Source organism: Geotrypetes seraphini, chromosome 1, assembly GCF_902459505.1.
Source record: "Geotrypetes seraphini chromosome 1, aGeoSer1.1, whole genome shotgun sequence".
NCBI lineage: Eukaryota > Metazoa > Chordata > Amphibia > Gymnophiona > Dermophiidae > Geotrypetes > Geotrypetes seraphini.
In genome coordinates, this window is record NC_047084.1 from 132,459,968 (window position 1) to 132,480,294 (window position 20,327).

At 42.0% G+C, this 20,327-nt stretch overlaps 1 protein-coding gene across 2 annotated transcripts in view; it reads left to right on the top strand.

Annotated features, from left to right (window-relative positions):
• FAT4 (FAT atypical cadherin 4) overlaps positions 1 to 20,327 on the top strand; it is a 320,456-nt gene that overhangs the window by 50,680 nt on the left and 249,449 nt on the right. Inside the window, exon 1 of one of the 2 annotated variants that reach the window (XM_033938746.1) lies at positions 8,130 to 8,150. The exons of the other annotated variant lie outside the window; for it this stretch is intronic. Within the exon in view, the coding sequence (XP_033794637.1) occupies positions 8,145 to 8,150 (6 nt within the window). The 5' untranslated portion in view covers positions 8,130 to 8,144. Of the gene's footprint in view, positions 1 to 8,129; positions 8,151 to 20,327 lie in introns of those variants that run through there. 2 annotated transcript variants of the gene reach the window in all.

Genomic DNA, 20,327 nt, shown 5'->3' on the forward strand with positions numbered 1-20,327 from the left:
GAAACTGGGAGAACAAAAAGTGTTTCCTTTGCATCCGAATATGCGTGGATGCACTAATATGACCCAAACCTTCTCTTGAAAATATTGAGGAAATTTCACAGTTAAGAGCCCCTTTTACAAAGTAGTGATTCCCCCACGGCAAATGCACCGAAGCCCATTCAATTCCTGTGGGTTTCGTGCATTTGCCACAGCTTTGTGAAAGGGGCCCTAGATGAACTTCTTTGATGGTAAATTTGCATATGTATTAAGCTGAATTCCACACTTCATTAGAGTCATATAAAAATATCAATAGTGGCAGATCTCAGCGTCAAAAGACATGATATCGAAGTGAGAGATTAATTTCTTGCTGGAGGGCGCATGACAGCATAGTGAATGGTCATCCCTCTGCTGTCCTTGCCTTACAGAACCACTAATGAAGGCAATATCATAGCAGTATTTTAGTACATTATGTTATTACTCTAACATTATTTCCTTGGAGAGCTTTCCGATTTTGCCAGGTATGCAAAATAAAAAGACAGACACAAATTTGCAGTACTTTCTAATCATTATCACAGGGCTTCAACTGGTATAACCTTTATATGGCTATACTTTGACTAACATTATGCTAATAGTTCAACTATATTTTATCCATCTCATCTTCAAGATTTTATGACCTTAAGCATGCTAAACATTGAAATGCCTATTTTAAACAGGTTGTTGAGTGTGAAATTAAGATGTTCAAGTCTGGGTTTGTTCAACTCCCCTCCCCCCCCCTGAATTTTTCAAAAGACTCTATGAATGTAGAGCCTTTTGTAACGTATATAAGGAAGTGGAGGATGCACATGTATTAGTGGAGCAGACATTTTTCAAATACGTATGTGTAGAAAAAGCAAAATGAGTGGCAACTTACATTACATCCTATCTGAATGTAATTCATCTTGAACTACAGCTGAGGAAGGTATGAGGAATTATTCTCTTCCCTTCCCTCTTGTAAAGACCTAGCGCAGGGATAGGCAATTCTGGTCCTCGAGAGCCGGAGCCAGGTCAGATTTTCAGAATATCCACAATGAATATGTATGAGATGGATTTGCATGCACTGCCTCCTTGAGATGCAAATCTATCTCATGCATATTTATTGTGGATATCCTAAAAACCTGACCTGGCTCTGGCTCTCGAGGACCGGAATTGCCTACCCCTGACCTAGCAAAACAAACAAAAAATTTGCATGTGCCTCCAGGCTGGTGCAAAACCCATTAGTTAAATGTGTTTGAATATACAGCAATTCCCTTGTATAAATGTATGGCCTGCTCAAATCATGCCCATATCATTCTCCCTTGAAATTGATGTGGCTTGACCACCTCAGTTTACATTATGTACCACATGTACGTAATGGCTTTCTGAAATCACTGTTTACACTTGCAGTCTGCATGAATAAATGACATTTTCCTTATCATCCTGTTAGACTAGTCCAGATGAGTGGATTTTGCCCTTCAGCCAGCAGATGGATTCACAGATTACTAAACTGTCAGTGACTTTATCATTAATACAAGGAGTTGTGCTGCCCTGGAAGTTGCAAATATTTCTTTGCCTACATCAAATGGTGCAGTAGGATTCTGCAGACAAGATCCAGTTCCTCAATGCTCAGTCTATAGCCTTCACCCCTGTTATTGAGTTCCTGGCCTGTGGGAATTCTTAGGGTTCATTCTTTCCTTTGATTGAGCTTGAAGGACTGCTTCCTCCTTGGCCCTGAGTCTCATCTACACTGGCAAGGGCCCCTTGTAGCCTCAACTAGCGGAGGAGTTAGGAACCTCCTCACACCTCCACCCCCCACCTTTTCTCTGGGGAAGGAATGGAGATGTATAGCCAGTTTGGCTTTTCTTTTCATGATGGAGTTCTTTTCTGTTTTATTTAGGCAGGTGAATTCAGAGCTAGGACTCTGTATTTATGGACACATCTGCAAATGTTGAACGGAAGGGCAATTAGTTTCTCCTACTTTTGGAAGAATAGGGGAACACTTTGTCTTCTATGAAGAAAAAGCTTTGGTGGCCTTGGCTCAAGTTTTCATGCTTAGGTTTGGAATTCTGATCCCATGTTTTCCTTCAGGAGGGCCTTCCACAGGTCCTAAACTCCTGGCCATAGGATCTGTGTGTTCTACCTTGGGTATGGATTAGAGAATGGCATGAGGACAAATTTGTCCACATCCCTGCAAGATCTATCTCCATTCTTTTCCCGTCCCTGTCCCTACCCCATCCCTGCAAGCTCTGTCCTCATAAGAATATAAGAATTGCCGTACTGGGATAGACCGAAGGTCCATCAAGCCTAGAATCCTGTTTCCAACAGTGACTGACCCAGGTCCCAAGTACCTAGCTAGATCCCAAGCAGTAAAACAGATTTTCTGCTACTTATCCTAAGAATAAGCAGTGAATTTCCTCAAGTCATCTCAATAATGGCCTATGGACTTCTTTTAGGAAATTATCCAAGCCTTTTTTAAACCCCTCTAAGCTAACTGATTTCACCACATTTTTTGGCAACAAATTCCAGAGTTTAATTACACGTTGTGTGAAGAAATATTTTTTCTGGTTTGTTTTAAATCTACTACTTAGTAGCTTAATCACATGCTCCGTAGTCCTAGTATTTTTGGAAAGAGTAAACAAGTGATTCACATCTACCCTTTCCACTCCACTCATTATTTTATAGACCTCTCTCATATTACCCCTGAGCCGTTTCTTCTCCAAGTTGTAGAGCCCTTGCCACTTTAGCCTTTCTTCATAAGGAAGTCACCCTATTCCTTTTATCATTTTTATCACCCTTCTTTGGATCTTTTTTAATTCCACTATATCTTTTGAGATATGGCGATCAGAACTGCACACAGTATTCAAGTTGTGCTGTACCATAGAACAATTCAAGGGCATTATAATATTTTTATCTTTGTTTTCCATTCCTTTCCTGATAATGCCTAAAATTCTATTTGCTTTCTTAGCCACCGCCACACATTGAGCTGAGGGTTTCAATGTATCCTCTTCCTGAGCAGTGACTCCTAACATAGAACCCAGCATCACATAGCTATAGTTCAGCTTCCTCTTTCCCATATGCATCACTTTACACTTGCTCACATTAAACATCATCTGCCATTTTGATGCCCAATCTTCCAGTCTCACAGGGTCCTCTTGCAATTTTTCATAATCCTCCTGCATTTTAACAGCTTTGAACAACTTTGTGTCATCAGCAAATTTACATTACATTAGTGATTTCTATTCCGCCATTACCTTGCGGTTCAAGGAGGATTACAAAAGGAGTTTTCTGGCCATTTCCAGAGGAACTGAAGAGTACAGCGGGTTGCTTCAGAGAATTGGGATGAGTCTTGGATGTTAGTTTGTCTTCAAGGATTTCTTGAATAGCAGGGTTTTTATTTCTTTTCTGAACGATTTAATTATCTCACTAGTTATTCCCATCTCTAGATCATTGATAAATATGTCCCAGCAGACACCTGGGGAACCCCACTATTTACCCTTCTTCATTGAGAATATTGACCATTTAAACCTACTCTCTGTTTTCTGTCTTTCAACCAGTTCTCAATCCATGACTTTCTAATTTACTCAGAAGTCTTCCATGAGGTACTTTGTCAAATATCTTTTGAAAATTCAAATACTCAATATCAACTGGTTCACCTTTATCCACATGCTCTTTCACCCCTTTAAAGATTAGTGAGACAAGATTCCCCTTAACTAAGTCCATGTTGAGTTTCTCTCAATACATGTATGTTCTGTAATTTTGTTCTTTATAATAGTCTCTACCACTTTGCCTGGCACCGACGTCAAACTCACTGGTCTATAATTTCCTAGATCACCTTTGGAACCCTTTTTAAAAATCAGCATCATGTTGGCCACCTTCCCGTCTTCTGGTACTATTCTAGATTTTAAAGAAAAATTACAAATTACTAACATATAGGCGAGTCTTTCATTTGAAAGGAACCAAAAGGGTGGTAGATGTGTGTGGAACAGTCTCCCAGTAGAGGTGGTGGAATGAATTCAGAAAAGTGTGGGACAGGCACTTGATTATTGTAGTTCTTGCCCTTTTTTCCCTTTTGTTCTTGTTTGTCTTTGTTTTTAAAATGTTTTTAATAATTATTATTGTTTTTAATGTTCTGTCATCTTAAATATGTTTGTTTTTTTTAGTCAATTCATGTTTTTATGACATTGTACACCGCCTAGAAGGCTGATTGGGCAGCATAAGAAATCTTAAATAAACTTGAAACTTGAGAGGAAGAGATAGTGAATGCTGTGTATGGGCAGACTGGGTGGGCTATTTGGCCTTTATCTGACATCATGTTTCTATGTTTCTGCTTCTAAGAAGAAGATAGCTGAATCAAAAAAAATATTTAGTTTAACATTATTGTAATGCTAGAGTATGTACAGCAGAATAAATTAATGCTAGCCAAAGGTATATGTGTTTGAAATATTTATATCCATCTCCTGAACTGAAGACACGTATGTTTGTAAAAATCCTTTGTTTTTAGTTAGCCTTTTTCTTTGCTCAAAGCACAGAGAAATTGTATTCTGTCATGAAAGATTAAAAAGGTTTAATATGTATTTATGTTGAAAGATTAAATCCAGTGTACACAAGATTCCACGCTTAATGAATAGAGAGAGGAGCTGTGGAATTTCATCACAGCAGAGGTTATACATTTATCTAATAACTAGTCTTTAAGCCCGTTACATTAACGGGTGCTAGAATAGATGTGTGTGTGTGTCTTTCTTTTTCTCTCTCTCCTTGGCCGTTGTCTGTCTGTCTGTCTGTCTTTCTTTCTTTCTGACTCTCTCTTTCCTCGGCTTCCCACCACCACCTCTTGCCTGCTCCCCCTGTCCAGCAGTAGCCCTTCTCCCTTCCTTTTACCTCCCCAGTGTTCACCACCACCCCTTGCCTGCTCCCCCTGTCCAGCAGCAGCCCTTCTCCCTTCGTTTTACCTCCCCCCGTCCAGCAGCACCACTTCCCTGCTCCCCCCTGTCCATCAATACCTGTCCAGCAGCACCCCTTCCCTGCTCTCCATGTCCAGTAGTACCCCTTTTCCTTTCCCTGCTCTCCCTGTCCAGCATCTGCTAGCCCAGGCAGCCCCCAGCATACCCCTCCCCCCAAATTAGCCCCTTTCCCTCTCCCCCTCCACTTCTTACTAGCATGGGACACCTCACAGTCATTGCTGAGACAAACCGCCGCTCAATCCACTGCACATGCCCCAAGCCGCAAGCGCTGCAAGCCGCCCCAAGCTGGCGCATGTGCCGCAAGCCGCCCCAAGCCGCTCCACGTGCCGCAAATGGAATGCGGCCAAGGAGGTACACATCACGGCAGCAGGGATCACGGCCTCCTAAGTACGCATAGGGTTTTATTATAGAGGATGATAATTAAGTAGAATTAAAATGATTAGGATCACATTTGAAATACATCACTGTTTTTCTTTTTTAAATTGTACTAGAATACTTTGTACTGGGCTATGAATAACTGACGGGATCTGCGGAACTGGCAAGCAATGAAAGCAAAATTATAGAGGTGAATGAATGGCTCATATACCTAATAAATTGATTTTCAACCTTTTTCAACCTGACGACAAAAAATAAGGATTCATATTTTATCAACAATCAAATATTAAGATTGTGTTTAAAGTTCAAATTAGGTATTTGTGTCATCCATCATTATTGTCTATGATAGGTTGGTGGAAGTAAAATCTGTTCAAAGTGTCTTGCTGTATGGGATTTTATTGTTTTCTTGCAGTGACCAAAATTTGGGTGGATTGATTTAAATCATTAATCTGGAAGATTCTACACTGACAAAAATGAAACTGGGAAATGAATGACTAGCAGTTTTTATTTTAACTACCGTATTTTTTGCTCCATAAGACGCACTTTTTCCCCCCCAAAAGTGGGTGGAAATAAGGGTGCGTCTTATGCAGCGAATACCACCCCTTTTATGTAATCCTGGTCCCCTGCTGGACGGCCAACTGAGTCTTCATCTGCGGCGGCAGTGAGAGGCAGGCGCGAGCCCCAAGCATGCCTGCCTGGTCCCGCGACGCCGCCTGGATGTCCAGTGCTGATTCGACAGTCTCCCCATCTGTCACCATTTGTCTCTCGAGTCTTCAGCTGTTAAGGCAGTGAGAGGCAGGCGCGAGCCCCGAGTGCGCCTGCCTGGTCCCACACCGCCGCCCGAATGTCCAGCGCTGCATCGGCAGGCTCCCCCATCTGCTGTGGAAGTGAAAGGCAGGTGTGCCTGTCTGATCCTGCGCCGCCGCCCAAATGGTGCCGTTGGTTCTCGTGAGACTAGCGGGAGCTGACGGCACCATTCGAGTGGTGGCATGGGACCAAGCAGGCGCGCTCGGGGCTTGTGCCTGCCTTTCACTTCTGCAGCAGATGGGTGAGCCTGCCGATGCAGCGCTGTACATTCGGGCGGCGGCGCGGGACCAGGCAAGTGCACTTGGGGCTCGCGCCTGCCTCTCACTGCCGCAACAGATGAAGACTCGAAAGACAAATGGTGATAGATGGGGAGCCTGCCGAATAGCACTGGACATTCAGGTGGCAGCGAGGGACCAGGTAGGCACACTTGGGGTTCGCGCCTGCCTCTCACTGCTGCGACAGATGGGGACTCAGGCGGCCGTCCAGCAGGGGGGGCTGCCGATGCAGCGCTGGACTGCCAGGATTGCATAAAGGTACCGGAGGGGGTCCTGTAGAAAGGCACCAGGGGAAGTTAGGGAAGGGGGAGGGGGGCCCTGCAGAAAGATACCGGGGAAGGGGGTCCTCCTGCTGGAATTATAGTCAGTTAATCACTAATTTAAATTTACAACAAATGTACAGCTGAGGCAAGAGGCCTTGTGCTGGACATGTGAATTGCTTTAAATAAAAAAAGAGGAAATAAAAATGTAAAGGTATTAGAGATGTGCATTTTCCAAAGCTGAGCAGGAAACAGACCTCCCTGCCTGCCCTGTGCCCTATCCCAGCCTACCACTAGACCACAAGAGGGGGGACAGGGTACAGAGCCTGGCAGGGAGGGGGGTTAGGGTGCAGAGCTTGGCAAGGAGTGTGGGGTTGGGTGCAGAGCCTGGCAGGGAGAATTTGGTTCAGAATTATTTTTTTCTTGTTTTCCTCCTCTAAATCTAGGGTGCGTCTTGTGGTCAGGTGCGTCTTAAGGAGCGAAAAATACGGTACATTAAAAAATGATAGTACTGAGGACAAGGGGTAGTAGTGTGATGATCTAAGATGGCTGCATAACCCCTATGCTACGGCTCCTCCCCTTGCCAAAGCTTGTTTCAATGTCATTTGGGAATCTTATTATTCTGCTCCAGCTCAATTAGGGATCATTCACTTATTACGTAATGTTATTTTTATAGATTTTTTAATCCTTGCCCTCCTCTCTGTCTAAAAATTACATAACGCCTGTTGACCCCCCTTCAAATATGTTGTGAAATAAAACATAGGGGTCCTTTTACTAAGGCGTGCTAACTGATTTAGCGCAAGCGTCCATAGAATATAATGGGCGCGCTAGCATATAGCGTGCCTTAGTAAAAGCGGGGGATAGTTCAAAATTTGACTTTTCTACAGCTCCCCTTAAAGCTTTCCCTTATCAGAAGCCATTTAACAATTTCTAACTGCATGTGTTTAGAGGATGTTTCTGTTTCACCTTCAGTTCAGCCTAGGCATCAAAGAATATGTAAATTACTGATGCTTATAAGTGTTTAAGATATTATTTAATTAAGTAAGCTCAAATTAAGTTAGGAAGCAGCGCATTATGTTTGTAAAGTATTAAACGTACTGTCATGCATCGTGCAAATTTACAAACCAGTAAGAATTCTTTATACGTTACATAACGCATCTTTCAACCCCTCTTCCCCCCTCCGTCACACTGTGTCACATCACAGTCGACCCCTTCCCTCTCTCCTCAGTCATATTATATGATTAGTGAAAGGGCCCCTTACCTGCAAGTAGATTGAAATGCAGTTGGATCTGCATTTGAAACAAAGTGAAAGTTTGTGATTTCTTTCTGACAGGCAAGCCACCTGCTATCACCCACTACTGCAGTGACCTACTGGGCCCTGGAGTTTTCAGCATGGTAATGTGTGGGGAGATGGAAGAAAGTACTTAACCCTGGAGAGAGCACACCCTGACATAGCAATGACTGTGTAAACTATGAAGGTAAAACACAGCAGGATGATAGCGTAAACTGTCCAGGGGCTTCAGGGGATTGAGAGGTGTGGCAGGCCTGTTCATATAACTTGTATGCAGTGAGGCATTGTTGGGATGTTCAGATTCTAGCTTGAGATATTTGCAGCTGATTTGGAAGACTGAATTTCTGCTCCCTAATGTTCTGCAATATTATATTGCTTGGCATTTTACAGTATCGTAGCAATGATACAGTGAAGCTCCTGTTTTAAATCAGATGCCTCTCTGTACAGAAAGAGAACTTTTATTTATTAAAAAATTTATATACCGCATACAACTGTGCGGTTTCCATACCATATCATAAAATCTTGTTTCTCTCCGATTATCACATCGGAGTGGTAGAAATCTGGAATGCTCTTCCAGAGGCTGTTATAGAAGAAAGCATCCTTCAGGGATTCAAGAAAAGGTTAGATAGGTTCCTGCTGGACCAGAACATATGCAGGTAAGGCTAGATTCAAATAGGGAACTGGTCTTTGACCTAAGGTCCACCGCGTGAGCAAACTGCTGGGCATGATGGCCTGCTGGTCTGACCCAGCAGCGGCAATTCTTATGTTCTTATAACATAGACAGGTCTAAACAACATCGTTAATCGTCTCTGTTATAATAGGGATAGAGCACAAATTCAATCAATTGAAAAACACAAGCAAGCTTTAAAAGTGCTAATGTGAATGGAGATACTGAGAGAATCATATCTCATGCTCAAGTGACGATTGGTATGGTATTAGATTACCATAGAGTGAAGACTGGTACTGATGTATGGAACATAAATCTGGCTTTCAATATCATATAAGAATAAGACTGATGAATTGGAACCCGGAAGGGAATTCCAAAGTGATGTGGCCTGATAAGAGAGAGAGTAGTTCAATGTTTTTTATAAATGAATAGTTTTGAAAGAAGGAAAGAACAACATACCAGAAGAAAAACTTTATTATACCCCATAATGAGAAGGAAAATAACTAGTGATGGAAGCTCTTCTGGAACCGGGGTTGGCCACTGTTGGAAACAGGATACTGGGCTTGATGGACCTTAGGTCTGTCCCAATATGGCAATTCTTATGATGTTAACACATTAAGGAGTTTAAAAACAAAGCATAATAATTTAACAATAATTCTCTCCCATATTGGAAGCCAGTGAAGATCATAAAATAAAGAGGACTCATATGATTAAATTTTGAATGCTTAAAAATTAAGTTGGCAGCTGTTTTGTGGTTCAGATGTAACCTCTTTAATAATCCCACTGCAATGCCTCCATAGAGGAAATTGCAGTAGTCTAATTATGATAGAATCAAAACCTGAATCAGGACAGCAAAATGAGTAGACGTGAATAAGGAATGGACTGATCTTAACTGCTGTAATTAAAAAAAATATATATATTTAATAGAAAATGCTACAGATGTGCAGATCTTTTTCCACTAGTGCAGGGGTAGGCAATTACGGTCCTCAAGAGCCAGAGCCAGGTCAGGTTTTCAGGATCTCCACCATGAATATGTATGAGATGGATTTTCATGCACTGCCTCCTTGAGATGCAAATCTATCTCGTACATATTTATTGTGGATATCCTGAAAACCTGACCTGGCTCCTGCTCTCGAGGACCGGAATTGCCTACCCCTGCACTAGTTCAATTACTAAGGGACAAGGGTATTAAGCATATATGGAAGTTTCCATCTGTCCTAGCTTTTACCAAGGAAAGACACACTTAATTGGCCAAGAAGAGAGCTCAGGCTGAATAGATCAATTGGAGAAATCGGAATCAACTGCTCAGGGAAGTCATTGAGGGAATCAGAATGGAGGGGGGGGGGGGGGGGGGGATCTGCCACTAGTGCACAATCCAGCCAAGTTCAAAACAAAACATTTAGGAATCACTGTATGGCTTAAATGTCACTTCCCAGGGCACAAAGCACGGACACACTGGTCAGTATTTGAATGGCCAAAAAAGTTCCTCAGCATTCCTTTAACTTTGATCCTTTTCACCCAGCACTGCTGCTTCCCCAGCTCCCCCTTGCTGGCAGGAAAAAGTCTCTGGAACCTGTATTCCTTCAGCTAGGCAACAGGGCCGGCCAAAGCCGCCCTGTCTCTGCCTTTCTCCTCTCTTGTGCTTTTAAAGCCAACTTAAGCACTTTATCATAACTAGAAATTTCTCTCTAGCCTTCCCTAAGGCCCAGTGTCATCGCTAGAGAGGAGGAGCAGTACCTCCTGCTCCCAACTTTAAGGTATGGGGCACGAGGGCCTGGAGATGGAGGAGGGGCAGGAGGGAGTAGGCATCCCTCCTGCCTTTTTCTTCGGGGAGGGGAGGGGGGAGTAGGCATCCCTCCTGTCGTTTTTTTCGCAGGCACCTTTGTGGCAGGAGGGAGTGAGCGAGCATCCCTCCTGCCTTTTTCTTCAAGGGGGAGGGGAGGGGAGGGGGGAGGTCTTTCTTGGCAGGAAGGAGTTGGCATCAGGGGTGTCAAAGTCCCTCCTCGAGGGCCACAATCCAGTCGGGTTTTCAGGATTTCCCCAATGAATATGCATGAGCTCTGTTTGCATGGACTGCTTTCAATGCATTCATTGGGGAAATCCTGAAAACCCGACTGGATTGCGGCCCTCGAGGAGGGAGGGACTTTGACACTCCTGCCCTACAGCAACTATGAAAGCTGGCTCCATAGCACTCCTAGTTTCTTCTTTCTCGTGCATCAAAATCCAAGCTCAGAATGATCATGTTGCTCTCCAATTGTTCCTTAGATTTTCCAGCATCTTTCTCAGTGTCTCCCTTGCTGTGCAGTGTAATCCAAAGTACGTAGCGGCCTTTCCTGAGATTGGCATGCACATGGCGATGAAAGCTGGGAACCTCAGTGCAGCTGCTTGCCTTGATTGACACAGCAATATCCTGAAAGAAGTAGTCCTGCTGATTTGATCATGTTGTAATGTAGCGTAAGGTTTCCCCTCTCAGTGGGCTCAGCGGAATCTGATAAAGACCACCCTTGCATCCCTGAAAGAATAGAGAGGTTGAGGGTGTTCACCTATCATGGTGGTCTTAATTCAAAGGAACCTCATAAAGTGTGCCTATTAGTTCAAGTGAGTCTGTTTACATTGTTTCTGCCTCAAAACATAAAGTGCTGGTTGTACGTATATTTGTTTAAACAAGACATATAATTGCCGATAGCTATAGATTTACGTTTTCTAACCTAAGTTAATGAAAGTAACTGGAAGAACATGAACACAATTAATATTCTGTATTAACCTCCTCTTTTACGATGCCTAGTGTGGGTTTTAGTGCCGTTCATAGAATTCCTATGAGCATCGGAGCAGTTGCAGCCGCTGCCAGCACTAAAACCCGCTCGTAAATGAAGGGGGTAAGTTAGCAAGGCATTTTTGTTTTTGCAAATACTGGAAAGTAATATTTGTTTCCAATTCGTCTTGCTGTACTACTGTTCAGCTTAAATGAAAGATGGAAGAATTTTCAGGCCTTTTATCTATTTGATGTTCACCAGAGATGTAAAAGAGGTCCAAAATATAAGACATGAGTAAATTTGTTTGAGCAGTCTCTTCATACTTCTAGAAAATACGATCATGTTACCCCCCTACTTCAAAATGCCCATTGGCTGCCAGTTAATTAAAGAATTTCTTACAAAATCTCTCTCATAACATTTAAAACAATTCATTCTAAACTGCCCCAATTTACTGATAAATATCTTATCCCATATGAGCCACCCCGCAGTCTTAGATCATCTAATCGTAAATTGCTGACGGTCCCCTCCTTTCATATAATAGGAACCAAAAGGCCTGACATTTGCTCAGTCGAAGCCCCTTAACTTTGGAAGACCCTACCAGCTCTTGTTAGAGAAGAAGCTAATCTCGAACGTTTCAAAAGCCTACTCAAGAGTCATTTATTTAAAGAAGCTTTTAACATTTGATTTCAATTTTACACTATCCTTTTTAACTCCCTTAAGGAATTAAGCAGCAACGAGCTCTTTTCTTTTGTTTTTTTTCCTTATTTGTCTTTCGTTCCTATCCAAATTGTATTTCTAACCCTACTTCCCTTTGCCTTCCGTCTATCTGTCTCATTTATCCCTTTTTAATATGCCAGTTTTTTTGTAATTGCTTTCTTTTTGTAAATATTAATGGTATTGTTAATGGCATTTTTATTATGTTCATGCTCTTTTTTTATATATATTGTAAACTCGCTTTGTAATTAGATAAGCGATTAAATCAAATTTTAATAAAATATTGAAACCTATATGTGCCTGAATTTAGAAGTCTTTTTTTTCTTTCTGGAAGTACAAATGAAATCACCATTTAAGACAGGGTCTCAAAGTCCCTCCTTGAGGGCCGCAATCCAGTTGGGTTTTCAGGATTTCCCCAATGAATATGCATGAGATCTATGTGCATGCATTGCTTTCAATGCATATTCATTGGGGAAATCTTGAAAACCCAACTGGATTGTAGCTCTCAAAGAGGGACTTTGAGATCCCTGATTTAAGACCTTTTTTAAAGGTCAGTCACTTCTCCTTTGTCTCTTTTTTAAAAGTTATCTATGACTATTACTGATAAACTACCACTAGGGTCACTGGTGCTGGCAGGGGCAGCTAGGGATCTCTCCTGTCCTAACTCCACTAGACATTAGGTAGTTTGCAAGTATTGAGGGGAGGGCTAACAGTGAATATGCATGGGAAGCTTTGCGTGATGGCATTTTTGGGGAGATGGGGTCTGGGATTGGTGGGGGTGGTCTTTGGCATGGGGAGGAAATAGATTGGGGGACATTGGGAAGGGAGATTGTGATTGAGAGCATCGGCAGTTTGACTGGCCCCTTTAAAAGGCAACAATAATCTAAAACATCTAAAAAAAATAATAACCGCCCGTATAATAAATCGTACTATAAAAAGCTGAAAAAGATGTGCAGTGCACAATATAAATGTACACATAAAAAAAGACATTACATATAAGAATTCACTGTAATATTTGACCAGAGTATAATGGTCACAATAGATAAATAGCGTGTGTGCCAGTGGCTGATAAAGTTAAAAAAATATATATATAAAAAAAAAATAGTGAGGTAAAAGGAGCATCGTATCAACATATGTCTTTGGGTAGTTCTATGCCAACTGGTCCAGTTTCAGGGAGGGTCCCCACTTGACATCTTCCGCAGATACAAAAAAGTGGCCCAAATAATGGTTCCCCTAACTTTGGACCTAGTTGAGATCATGCCTCAAAACTTTGCATATTTTTATTTATTCAATTTTCTATACCGTTCTCCCAGGAGAGCTCAGAACACTTTACATCTTCATTAGAAGTCCCAACATATCCCATGAAAAAATTTCTGAGATGGCCAAGTGGGGAGCTCTGGACCATTTGATAAGGAATTTGGGTAAATTAGTGAATTGCAAACTTTGTGCTGTGGCAAGATTCCGGGTGTGCCTAGAGAGACATGTCATGTCGGCGAGTCAGCCAGTGCCTCTCCTGCTCCTCCCCACTGGTGTAGTAATTTCAGAGTTAACAAGCTCAGGGCTTCGTCTGGAGGGTCTCCACAAATGCGTGAACATTGACGTGATGATGTTGCACACACACGTGATGTTATCGCATCAACGTGCAGAGACCCTGCAGCTGTGGCCCCGAGTTAAGTGTGCCACGGCTTGAAAACGTTTGTGAGACACTGACGTAACTTAAAGGTGGCCATAGTGTCAGGCAAAATTGAAAAGATCTGCAGAAGAGGTGATGGGGAAGTTTATTTATTTAAAAAATTTATATACCGCCTAAAATCTAAGCAGTTTCCAATATCAAACATTCATAAAAATAAAACCATAACAACACATAGACCTTCTTTTACTAAGGTGCGCTAATCAATTCAGTGCGCGCTAAACGCTAACGCATGCATGTTAGTAGTCTATGGACGCATTAACATTTAGCGTGCGCTTAAATCGATTAGCGCACCTTGGTAAAAGAGGGGGATAGACATTAAATCAATAATCTCTGCCTTCTCATTGAAACATACTTGCTGACTTCCCCAACCATACTACATGTAGGCATAAACAAACAATTGTGTCTAATAATTAATTTCTTGAAGCTTGCACAGTTAACACATAGTCTTAAATGTCCAGGAGATTATTCCACAAATGTACACCAGCGATCGAAAACATTTTCCTTAATTGCTGTTAATTTCATGCCCTCTCTGACCTCAGTGGCCTTCTAGGTCTATAATTCTCCCATAGCGTGCAAAAACAGGCCGGAGCTGATCTATATAGATAGAGGATTACTGCACCTGTCCTGGACCTGTTGGGCCGCCGCACGAGCGGGCTGTTGGCGCGATGGACTTCAGGTCTGACCCAGTGGAGGCATTGCTTATGTTCTTATACAAAACTTGGTGCACCAAAGACTGCTTTATTCTGTACCCTCTGTTTCTTTGGCAGCCAATGTAGTTGTTTCAGAACAGGCAAAAAGTGCGCCATTCTTGGGGTGTCAGTAATCAACCTTTCAGCAGCAAATTGATCTTCCCGTCATTATTCTAACCCAGGGGTAGGCAATTCCTGTCCTCAAGAGCCACAGGCGGGTCAGGTTTTCAGGATATCGACAATGAATATGCATATGAGAGATTTGCATCTCAAGGAGGCAGTGCATGCAAATCCATCTCATACATATTCATTGTGGATATCCTGAAAACCTGACCTGGCTCCGGCTCTCGAGGACCGGTATTGCCTAACCCTGTTCTAACCTATTAGGAATCAATGGATATGAAGCAGTTTCAAGTTTATTAATGTTTTGATATACCAACCATTACAAGTATCTGGTCAGTTTACAATAGTAAGAAATACAAATTATATTAAAGCAAAAAATAAAATGGGGGAATAAGATCGATACAAAGACTTAATTACAAAGGGTATGAGACATGGTAGGGGGGAAGGCAAGTTTTTAAATTACATTGTATAAATAAAAATAAAATGAGGAGGGGGAGGATAAAACAAGAAGAAAAAATGAAGTATCGCTTCCTGGAAACGTTTTTGTTGTCCCGTTTTTATTTATGAACTTAGTTGGAATTTTATTAAGCATCTTAAGGAATGTTTTGAATTTGTTTAAGGAATTTTCAGAACGAAGATTTGTTGGCATGGCATTCAAAAGGGAGAAAATGGTGTTTCTGGTATAATAGAAATCTTTGATTGGAGGAGCTGTGGGCCCTGGAAGGGGTGTGTGGAATTAGATAGTTATCACTGCCTTTATAAAATACTAGGGGATACACTACTTTTATTTTGCCACTGAAAGGATAGTGGCCTCCCATCGGCTGCAGTAGACATAAGTAAATTGTCTGAATTCAAAAGCACAGGGGATTTCTGAGGCCAAGGAAGGGATTGTAGAGCTCAGCAATTGAACAGTCTTTCTGCACCATCCGTTAGCAGCCAATTTGGGGGAGCTCCTGCCTTTTTTCTTTTCACATGAATACTTTCTACATGGAGTATATTGTCATGCCACTGACAGTTAGTTTAGTAACTAGAATACATAAAAGATGAACCGAGCACATATTTATAATTTTATAGCTGCTTTTAGTTTAGCAGATTGTCTTGAAGCTCCTGGAACTGGGGTGTCAATACTTTTTTTTGTGTATAACTGTTCAATCAGATTGCTTTTTAAACTTGGGGAGAAATAAGACATGGGGCTCCTTTTACAAAGGTGCGCTAGTGTTTTTAGCGCACACACCGGATTAGCATGCGTTTGCCGAAAAACTACCGCCTGTTCAAGAGAAGGCGGCAGTGGCTAGCGCGTACTATTCTGCACATTAAGGCCCTAACGTGCCTTCATAAAAGGAGCCCTTAGAGCAGGGGTGTCCAACCTGCAGCCCCGTGAAGTATTTTGTGTGGCCCCGGTCGAGGGCGATGCAGTGCTTTCCTCTGCTGCCCCCGGGTATTTACCATCTTGCCGGCTCCCTCTGTGTTGCTGCAGCGTTTGCGCGGCCCCAGAAACATTTTTTCCGGCCAGTGCGGCTCAGGAAAGCCAAAAGGTTGGACACCCTTGCCTTAGAGTTAAATAGGTAAGCTCTGGGACTTTATTTTAACTACTCTGCTAACTTAGGAAAAGAGTTCAAGGGATACAGTTGCATAGGCTAGCAATTAAGGGACTTAATATAAGGTTCCTGTAGTATCAATATAAAGCACAGTTAAAAAATAAGAGGAGGCCTCAGTTTAGACTTTGAAGTTCCTCCTACCCTCCCCTGGTCTGATCTCTGAATTTATAGACCCTTGAACCAATTAGGAGACTACTAAAGTTTTATAGGTCAAATAAATAGTTGAGAGTGAATCATGGCAGGAAGGTGTTGAGTGTTGATTTTAAAGGAGCCGCTACTCTGTAACTAATACCGTAATAGTACGTTTTCTCTCTCTGGACATTTATGATCCTGTATCTTCTTTTTCACAGTTTAAGAAAACTTTGAAAACATATTGTTTTGTACAAGCTTTTGTGGCTACTTGAGAGGGATAATTCATTGTTTATAATTTTATTGATGACACTACAATGAGATGATTTTATATTAGTATGTATTTGTATTATCTGATATGTTTGTTTATTTTTAAGACCATTAAAAATTGTAAGTGTCTTGATATTCAGTAAGATTTCAGCACTTCGCTGCAGAGTATTCAAGCAGTTTCACCATTGACACTCAAGTTATATCAAACTGATTTTTCTAACAGTTCAAGGGCAAAATGATTGAGTATGCCAACATGCCAGGAGCTAAGAGGATTTATGCAATAGAGCGAGCAAACAAACAACAAATTCCCTCAGCATTTACAAACAATGTTTTAGGAAGCAGGAACCTGACCTGGGGTTTGTACGGAATCCCCAGGGGTCTACTGAATGGTGTGCAGGATGCAAGTTTACAATTCTTTCTCATAGGTCTTTGCAACCTTCTCTAATGAGAAACTAAATATTTTGCTTCTATACCGCAGCCAGGGATCAGGAGACTGACAAAGCAGAAACTGTTGAACACTGAGGGATTGTGTCCTGTGGATATGTTTGCATCTTGGGTTTGGAAAGGGCAAAGACCTTCCTGCTAGGGGGTTGTCATTTATAGCCTGGTCTGTTGTTAAAATGGTGCGAATGGCCTTTAAAGGCCCTTTGACATTGGTTTTTTTTTTAGTTTGTATAAATTAATGAAGTACAGAGCCAGGGACCTGCTCTCTGTTAGAAAGAAAAGAAAACAGCTAGATCCTTTGCATTTCTATAAGATTATTTTCTTTCATCCGCTGTATTAGCTTCTTTTGAAGTTATTTAATCTTTATTTCATATAAATGGATGGTGAGTTATTTTAAGAAGATCAGCAAGGAGCCTTGTGACTCCTGGAGCAAGTACTGCCCTAATGATTTAAATTCCACCATAGTAGAGGGAAATGGCTATTCTGCATCTGTGGTAGGCATCAAGGGTGGGTTCTTTGAGAGCTTTTTCCATAGAGCTGTTTTCTCTTGATAGTGTTGCTTTTCGGTAAAAAAGGAAATGTTCTTTCAATAGACAAATTCTTATTGTAGTAATTATCCCTTAGTATGATCCCATCTGCAGTGGAAAGGCTGCAAATATAAGCCACAAAGTGACTTCCTAAGAAGAGATCACCTGTAAGGATATTGGACATATAAGACACAGAAAAGCTCAGTTCACAGGTCTCCTAAGAAGATATCAATTCAAGTAATGATGAATATTCAACTTAATCTTGTGGCATTATTTGCAGACCCCTTCATCTCCTGGATAAAACATTCGGTCCAAGTGCTAGACATGTTGTGCTGCATGATTTGGATCCCAGAGAAATCAATGTGTGCTTTATTTCCTTGCATATAATGGGAGTTTAAAGCTCCCCCAATGTGCAAATGCAACATCATGAGAATTTTAAATTCCCCATGCTGTGCATAGTTCAGCAGTAATGATCCCATTGCTGGCCTATGGCAGCTCTGACAGCCAATAGGATGGGGCTACCTGCAATTTCCATGTCGTCCCACAGATTCTGAAAATCTGACTAACTGGGTTTGCCTCAAAGACTGGGTTAAGAACCACTGCTCTAGAACATCAATATCCCTACTGGGAAAACAAAACAAATCAGATTCCTAAAAATCTCTACATAGATTGTTCTCTTAGGCTTCCGTAGCTGGAGTTTTGATTGATACATGCAGTATTCTCTGCTGCTCAACATTTTTCTCAAATTGGTAAGACCCTTCTTTAAGATTCATTTACACTCAGAGGGACACGATCTTCGCCATTACGGCACCACAAACATGGAATTCACTGCCGATATATATCAGGGAAGAAGAGTCGCTTAACAAGCTTAAAAGACTTCAAGGACGCTATTAAATGAGGTTTTTGGATTCTTTTGAACTCAGATATTCCTCAGAGAGCTTTTATCCCTGGAGACGGGAGTGATTCCTGGGGATTGGAGGAGAGCGGATGTGGTCCCTATTCATAAAAGTGGTCACAGGGATGAAGCAGGAAACTACAGGCCGGTGAGCCTCACTTCAGTTGTTGGAAAAATAATGGAAGTGTTGCTGAAAGAAAGGATAGTGTATTTACTTGAATCTAATGGGTTACAGGATCCGAGGCAACATGGCTTTACAAAAGGTAAATCGTGCCAAACGAACCTGATTGAATTTTTTGATTGGGTGACCAGAGAGCTGGATCAAGGACATATGCTAGATGTAATTTACTTGGATTTCAGCAAAGCCTTTGATACAGTTCCTCATAGGAGGCTGTTGAACAAACTTGAAGGGCTGAAGTTAGGACCCAAAGTGGTGAACTGGGTCAGAAACTGGCTATCGGACAGACAGCCAGAGGGTGGTGGTTAATGGAAGTCGCTCGAAGGAAGGAAAGGTGACTAGTGGAGTCCCTCAGGGTTCGGTGCTGGGGCCAATCCTGTTCAATATGTATGTAAGTGACATTGCTGAAGGGCTAGAAGGAAAAGTGTGCCTTTTTGCAGATGATACCAAGATTTGTAACAGAGTAGACACCGAAGAGGGAGTGGAAAATATGAAAAAGGATCTGCAAAAGTTAGAGGAATGGTCTAATGCCTGGCAACTAAAATTCAATGCAAAGAAATGCAGAGTAATGCATTTGGGGATTAATAATAGGAAGGAACCGTATATGCTGGGAGGAGAGAAGCTGATATGCACGGACGGAGAGAGGGACCTTGGGGTGATAGTGTCCGAAGATCTAAAGGCGAAAAAACAGTGTGATAAGGCAGTGGCTGCTGCCAGAAGGATTCTGGGCTGTATAAAGAGAGGCGTAGTCAGTAGAAGGAAGAAGGTGTTGATGCCCCTGTACAGGTCATTGGTGAGGCCCCACTTGGAGTATTGTGTTCAGTTTTGGAGACCGTATCTGGCGAAAGACATAAGAAGACTTGAGGCGGTCCAGAGGAGGGCGACGAAAATGATAGGAGGCTTGCGCCAGAAGACGTATGAGGAGAGACTGGAAGACCTGAATATGTATACCCTAGAGGAAAGGAGAGACAGGGGAGATATGATTCAGACGTTCAAATACTTAAAGGGTATTAACGTAGAACAAAATCTTTTCCAGAGAAAGGAAAATGGTAAAACCAGAGGACATAATTTGAGGTTGAGGGGTGGTAGATTCAGGGGCAATGTTAGGAAATTCTACTTTACGGAGAGGGTGGTGGATGCCTGGAATGCGCTCCCGAGAGAGGTGGTGGAGAGTAAAACTGTGACTGAGTTCAAAGAAGCGTGGGATGAACACAGAAGATTTAGAATCAGAAAATAATATTAAATATTGAACTAGGCCAGTTACTGGGCAGACTTGCACGGTCTGTGTCTGTATATGGCCGTTTGGTGGAGGATGGGCTGGGAGGGTGTAGATGGGCTGGAGTAAGTCTTAACAGAGATTTTGGCAGTTGGAACTCAAGCACAGTACCGGGTAAAGCTTTGGATTCTCGCCCAGAAATAGCTAAGAAGAAAAAAAAAAAAAAAAAAAATTTAAATTGAATCAGGTTGGGCAGACTGGATGGACCATTCGGGTCTTTATCTGCCGTCATCTGCTATGTTACTATGTTACTATGTTAAAAGAAAGTGAATGGGTAACAATTCCCAATTCTAACCCTATATGTTCTCCTTTTCTCCTCAACATTGTAGTTCAACCTGTTTCCTTCTTGTTTCATGTATTGTCAGAGTCTTAGGGCTCCTATTACGAAGGCGCGTTAGTGCCTTAACG